We start from the raw sequence: 3,903 nt of genomic DNA, 5'->3' as shown, positions 1-3,903 counted from the left end.
TGATGCCAGGGACAGAGTCCCCCATTGGGAGGAGTCCTGAGGAACAAGACTGGCCCTGCAGGTCCGTGATATACTCGAAAGGACAGCGTGGCTGCTTGTTCTACACAGATCTAAGAGAACAAAGTAGTGCTGTCCCTGAGGGATGATGCTGAACTCCGAGTGTCAGGTGACTTTGAGTCTCTTGCACTAAGTGCTTTGCAAAGAAGGCAATCCAGAGGGGGTTCTGATAATTGTGTCACTTTTACTTCACCAAGTACTTTACAAAACCTTGAATATTAAATTTTTACATGAACAATACCATTAGATAAATGCAGCTGTTACTTTATTTTTCGGGATAGAAATGGCAAAGAGAAGGGAAGTGACTTTCCCAGCAACTTCCAGCTCGTAATAAAGAGACCAGGCAGGAAGGGGCAGAGCCTGAGGAGGAGTGGGGTGGTGAGAGGAGACCCAGAGGAGCTAGCACTGGGGACTCAGTCTGAGGACAGCCGAGGGACCAGGCAAAGCAGGTTCTCAGAACAGGTGCTCACCCTCAGTCTCGAAAGTGCAGAGGTCAGGTTCCAGCTCTGCCTCCTACATGAGCCTCTGAAGTGCACTCACCCTTGCCACGAGGTGTGCCCTCTCTGTGCACAGAAAGGAAGTCTGGGTGTGAAAGTCCACGCCAAGATCACAATCCCAGGTTCCATGATGATGCTGGGAGGGTGGCAGCGGGGAGGGGTTCCAGATGGAAACACAGTGAAGTGTCCACCAGGGTCTCTTGACCCCAAGTGTGGACTCCCTCCCTCTCCTTCAGACCCGACCCAGAACCAGACCTCTACATCCCAGGATTCCTGCGGCGAGGGAGGTGACCTTGACCTGCACCATCTAGACACCCACAAAGAGACCAGTTCCTGGAAGGAGCCACCATGTCCTCCAATACTGCTGTCTCCAGCAATGACTCCTCCTCCTCCTCCTCTTCCTCCTTCTCCTCTTCCTCCGGGCTGCACCTCACCCTGAAGCCCGAGGACCATGGCACCATCATTGGGCGTCACTTGAACTTCTCCCTAGAGAACTGGACCAGAAGTAGCCTGGCCAAGCTCCAAGCAGTCTGTGAGTGCTGGGGACATGGGAAAATGGTGACCCCAAGAGAAAGTCCTGGGTCCTTGATTGCAACAGTCACATCTCCCCTACCCTCTGGGCCCAAGAGGTCAGGGTTAAGAGCAGAGCCCGAGTTTGGGGCAGATGATGGGGAGCCTCTCTGTGTCCCAGCCCCACTCTGAGATTCTGAAACTCCCTGAAAAGAACAACTAAGGGCTGGAGTTGGGGCTCAGCGGTAGAGTGCTCACCTAGCACCTGTGAGGCACTGGGTTCGATCCTCAGCACCACGTAAAAAATAAATAAAGATATTGTATCCACCTAAAAATTAAAAAATAAATATTTTAAAAAAGAAAAGAACAACTAAGGGGAGAGCTGGGTCCTGAGGGGAGCAGGGAAGTCGGGTGCCTTGCCGACTCCCACTCCCTCTCCACAGCACCAGCCAGGCTGCTCAACGCCTCCTGCTCCTGGGAGAAGACACTGCAGTGCAGCTGCTCCTTCCACGGGATCCCCACGCCCTCTGTGCAGTGGTGGGTGGGCGGTGTCCCTGTGGGTGTGAACAGCGTGGATGGCGGCCTCCAGATGACTTCCACCACGGTTGGCCCCTGGGCCAACAGCACCATCAGCCTCAGGGGGGATCCAGAAATAGTCAGGAGGCTGCACTGTGCGGGCAGGAATCCGTATGGAATCCACACTTCCAGCATCTTCCTGATACCAGGTGAGTGTGCTGGGGCCTGCGAACCCCCACCACAGTGAAGACACCTCAGGACCAGGACGGGATGGGCCCAGGGTGGGAGGAGAGAGCACCGACCTCAAAGCCCTAGGAGAAAACCAACCCTCGCTTCCCCATCACAGGTAAGAGCTCCGTTTCCAGCGTGTTCCTGCGAGGGCTGGTCCAGGGCACGGTGTACGGGGCCATGGCGTCCTCGCTGCTCCTCTTCTGCCTTGTCCTCCTTGCGTGAGTACCAGAGTTCAAGGGCATCGCCAGCCTGCCCAGTGCACGCTGCCTTTATTTATTTCCCTCCCCGTATTTTCTTCCAGTTCATTTTGTCTGTCTCCCTTCTCGAAAGGGACTGCATGTCCTTGACCTTCAGCCCTTGTGCTTGATCTGCATTCAAGGCTGAAAATCGCCCTCTAAGCAGCACTTTGACTGCACCTCATGGATGTTGATATAAATTACTTATATTCTCATTTGGTTAGGATATTTCTAATTTCCATGATAATTTTTTGACCCACAGGATCTTGTAGATACCAATATTTTCTAATGATCTTTTTGTTTCTAGCTTAAATTCAATAAGATGAGAAAATACACTATGTATTACTTCAATTTCTTATTTTCTTTGTAGCACATTTTTTGTTTAGTTTTTAATACACATTCCATGTGGGCTTAAAAAGAATATGTTACTCTACATTTGTTGAATTATCCATGATTTGTAGATAAAGGATTCATCCATGATCACCATTTATCTTTGATATATCTATGATTCGTTAATCAAGATCCATCCAGTGAGAGGCGAAGGGGCCCATCCACGCCCGCACACCACCCAGCTTTCACAGAGACAGGAAGCCCCTTGTACGACATGCAGACTTTTACCCATAATATCAAGATAAACAAGAATGTGTAAAATAAAAAGTCCCCAGACCAAGCTGCACACATAGCGACAGGGTGGTAAGCTATGGACAAGCAGGGTGGGGGCGCCTGGCTGAAGGGCCGGGTGCCATAGGAGGCCTGGAGCTGAGGAGGTGCAGGGCCATCTCTAAGGCCAGTTGGGCACAGACTGGAGGCCGCAGCCAGGAAAGAGGCTGGGAGAGGGTCCACACCCAGAGAGCAGGGGTTTGTGTCTGTCCGCTGGGGTGAAGCAGGCAGTGCTGATCACAGAGGGAGCAAGAGGAAGGGCCTGTTCTGGCTCCCGGCTGAGCTCCCTGTGGGAATAGTGGGGGAGGCAGGGACTGCAGTGGGACTGAGCCCAGCACTCATCCGAGGGCTCACTGCCTTAGGATGAAGATGCTTCGGTGGAGGGCCAAAGAAGCCCTGGCCCTCAGGAGACCAGAGTTGCTGGGGCAGCCAGAAGCACCCAACGTGTTGGAAGCTGCAACCCCACAGGCCTGGGCTGGAGGTAAGTCCCTGTGCCAGGCTGAGCTCAGCCACCAACCTGTGGGGCTGCCAGCCGGGGCCACACTGGCCCAGCAGAACCACCAGGGGGCACTTATTAGGGACCGGTTCCTACCCAGCCCCCACACAGCACCCTTGCGCTGGCAGCACGCTCTCCAACTCCTTCCCAGTGTGACGGCCGCACGAGGGGCTGCGCCAAGGTCCCTCAGAGCAGGGGAGCCCTGTGCTGCCCCTGATGAGGACCCTCCTCAGGGAAGGCGTCAGGCCCGGCCCCCAGCCCTGGGGAAGGCCCTGCGGAGGGACGCAGGACAGTGAAGACTCGCAGCGGGTCTTCATCACTCTGCTGGGGCTGCCACAATAGAGCAGCACAGACTGGGAGCCTTCGAACACGGCAGTGAGCTTTCTCCGATTCTGGAGACTGGAACTGGAGATCGAGGTGTGGGCAGGGCCTGCGGGTGCCCCGCTCCTCCCTGTGTGTCTGTGTCCTGACCTGTCTTACAGCGCACATAGGATTAAGACCCCCACCTGACCCCACTTTAGTGTGAGTACCTGTGTAAATCTGGCTCCCCTGATACAGTGGCACAGTGAGGTGCCGGGGGTGAGGGCTTCAAAAGAGAAGCCAGTTCCACCCACAGGAGAGGATTAAAGGGATCCCAGCCTGTGTGCGGCCCAGGGAGGGCAGGAGGCTTGCCCAAGGCAGAGGGACAGAGCGTGTGCTT

General features: G+C 54.6%; 1 protein-coding gene across 1 annotated transcript; it reads left to right on the top strand.

Annotated features, from left to right (window-relative positions):
- The first annotated feature begins 902 nt into the window (after positions 1–902).
- LOC113177703 (SIGLEC family-like protein 1) lies at positions 903–3,359 on the top strand. Its single transcript, XM_026382237.2, has 5 exons — positions 903–1,086; positions 1,508–1,789; positions 1,927–2,029; positions 3,070–3,188; positions 3,355–3,359. Exons 1-5 carry the CDS (start codon positions 903–905, stop codon positions 3,357–3,359), a joined length of 693 nt encoding a protein of 230 aa, XP_026238022.2.
- Positions 3,360–3,903: the final 544 nt, after the last annotated feature.

The sequence above is a fragment of the Urocitellus parryii genome, chromosome 15 (genome assembly GCF_045843805.1).
Source record: "Urocitellus parryii isolate mUroPar1 chromosome 15, mUroPar1.hap1, whole genome shotgun sequence".
In the NCBI taxonomy this organism is placed as follows: domain Eukaryota; kingdom Metazoa; phylum Chordata; class Mammalia; order Rodentia; family Sciuridae; genus Urocitellus; species Urocitellus parryii.
The sequence above is the reverse complement of the archived record's forward strand: the minus strand, read 5'-3'. Positions and strand labels throughout refer to the sequence as shown.